The sequence below is a fragment of the Leishmania mexicana genome, contig 105 (assembly GCF_000234665.1).
Source record: "Leishmania mexicana MHOM/GT/2001/U1103 WGS CADB00000000 data, contig 105, whole genome shotgun sequence".
Classification (NCBI taxonomy): Eukaryota; Euglenozoa; class Kinetoplastea; order Trypanosomatida; family Trypanosomatidae; genus Leishmania; species Leishmania mexicana.
In genome coordinates, this window is record NW_003946433.1 from 1 (window position 1) to 2,723 (window position 2,723).

General features: G+C 65.8%; 1 protein-coding gene across 1 annotated transcript; it reads right to left on the reverse strand.

Annotated features, from left to right (window-relative positions):
- On the reverse strand, window positions 1-1,893 carry LmxM_33_1830_1 (uncharacterized protein; the record flags this gene model as incomplete). Its single annotated transcript, XM_003886553.1, has 1 exon — window positions 1-1,893. A coding segment is annotated over one exon (1,893 nt), but the record flags the coding sequence as incomplete, so codon positions are not given.
- Window positions 1,894-2,723: the final 830 nt, after the last annotated feature.

Consider the following 2,723-nt stretch of genomic DNA (forward strand, 5'->3'; position numbering starts at 1 on the left):
CGGATCATACAGCACCATCTCCTGCACATCTGGCTGCCCCAGCACCGGCATCGCTCCAATGGCGTCATCACGCACGCCGTCGGTGTACGGCATCGAGGCGAGCTGTCGGATCGCCGCACGCGCAGGCGAGCCGGGCGGTCCCAGCACAGCTTGCAGCCGACGCATCGCTCTCACAAGCATGAGGCTCGTGTACGCGACCGGGTCCGCGCCGCGCTGGCGCAGCGCAGTGCACAGCTCGTCAACGTCGCTGCTGCGCGTCCCCACCACCTCCACAAAGTACACCAGGTCCAGCGCGTCCACCGCGTGTTCCGTGTAGGCGAACGCCTGCCCGCGGGAGAAGGGTGCGACGCAGTAACAATCCAGCCTCCGCAACGACACGTTCGAGGGGGTCAGAGCCTTCATCGGCACCTCCAGGATGATATGGCAGGCCTGGCACTCGCTCACCAGGCTCACAACTTCGCCGTACACTCTGCCCAGATCACTGCCCTCGCGCAGCCTCATCACCAAGAACGGAAGGCGGCCGCTGCCCTTCACGGTCGCGCCCCGCATGGCCTCCTCCACAAAGCCCAGCAGGTCGCCGCACACCTCCGCATTGCCCACCCCCAGGGCCTCGACAACGCTGCGCAGGGTGTCCTCCGTGCCGCTCACGTCCACGTGAACCAGCGGCACCCCCTCCACGTGCACCGCGCCGCGACACGGCACACACCGGCCGCCGCAAGAGCCACCGGCGAGGGCAACCATGCGGGGGTGCGACGCCGCCATCTGCGTCACCACATTGCGCACAAGCGCCTCCTCGTCCCCGCGCCTCACAGCCAAGCCCTCGTCGGCCGCCGCAGGCACACCCTCATCCGTCGATGGCCGGGCAGCCTCTGACAGGGTCTCGATGGCCATCCGGAGCTGATGGCTCCGCAGCTGCCGCCGGTACGTGCGCAGGTTCGTCGTGAACACGTAGCCGACCACCAGCACGCCGGCAATGCAGCTCATGGTGCCCTTGTACTTGGCCAGGGCGTAGCGCAAGTTCCTATCCTTCATCCGCTCGCGGCGCAGCATGCGCATCGCCCTGTAGTGGTCGCGCTCCCACTGCACCTTCTCCATAATGCTGTCCAGCTCCACCTTCGACACAAACACAAGCGGCAGGAGATCCACGCCACCCAGCAGGTACATCCGCTCCTCCCGCCAGCCGCCGCTGAACAGGATCAGCGCGATGGCCTCGACGTTCCGCGGGTCGTGCACGCAGGAGCGCAGCCAGCCTACCAGCGCCACCAGCCTCGCGCTGTGGAGCAGCTTCTTCGGCGGCTGCAGCGCCACAATGCGTTCACGTGCCACAGAGAGCTCCACCTCGCCGCTCTCCATTAGTATAACATACGTGGCATCTCCGTCCACCTTTACGATAGTGCCCATCATATGCATGGCGGACTGCGCCACCGCCGCTGTGCTCGAGGGATCCTTCTCCATCCTGACCGTCACCCGCGTGCCAGCATCCACCGTCAACAGCTGCGCCGCGGCCCGGCGGCGGTTCCCCCCGTGGCAACCCCTCTCGGCAGTACCCAGCATCTCCACCGTGTAAGACGCCTCCGACAATTTGCTCACGAGGCGTCCGAGAGCCACGGGCCGGTCGTCGAAAACGCTGGCCGGGTGCGTCGGACCAACACCAACCAAGAGCCCTTCCAGACTATTCCACCGCTTTCTCGGTGACGGCAGAGGGCCAGGCGTGCCCCCCTCACACTCACGCCAGTGACCGCCGTGCGACAACACACAGGCCACGCCGCCGCATCCGCCACTCGCCGCCGGCAACCGGCAGCCGAACAAAGAGACTCTAGACAATGCAGCCGCACCCGCACGGTTTCTGCCGCCAAATCCGCACAGACAATTGCCGGCGAAGCCTCGCCGCATGGCCCTTCACAAGGGGTACAAGTGTGAGCGCCTCGTGTTGGCGTGTGCGTGTCTGCGCTGCTCACGGCTGGGCGGCTCCAATGCACCACCGTGCTTCGAGAACCACTCACCAGCCGCGTGCCAGCGTGCAGCAGAGAGAGGAGTGGGGCGCATGATGAGGCATCGGCACAGAAAGCGGCTGCGCTGCCAGACGGCGCGCACACGCACGGACATGCACACACACACACATATATATATCGATGCCGGCATGCGAGAGCGCACACCTGCACGCGCATGGCGCAGCCCCACCACGCGCCGCAGCCGCGCGACAGGCGTGCAACACACCCTACCCTTCCTCTCCAGGAGGACGACGGGGGCGGCAGTGGCGGTGCTGGGTTGAGCGCGTCGGACAAGGGAGGCAAGCATGGTAACGAGCACGCACGAAGGCGTCCCACAAAGCAAACAGAGAAGAAGCGAGAGAAGAGAGAAAGGCGCACGCACACCGTCCGCCCTGCCAGGCGAGGACAGCAAGCCAGCGGTCCGCTAGGACATCGTAACGTTAGACGCTCGGCGGTGAGGTTGGCACACAAAAACAGAGATAGATATAAATCGATGCACTTTCCGTTCACGTGCGTCGATGCTCTTGTCGGTGGTTACTAACAACATTTGCACCGCCTTCCCACCGCCTCCATTCCACCGCGCACAGGCCGACACATGCGCGCGTGCAGCAGCAGTGCGCCCCTACGCCCTGTGGCACGGCGGCCACATCCCCGTCGTCGACGACGAGCAGTCCCTGCCGCTGCACCGGGCCATGCGTCCAGCGGGGCCGCCCTCAGCGTCGCGCTCCAGGG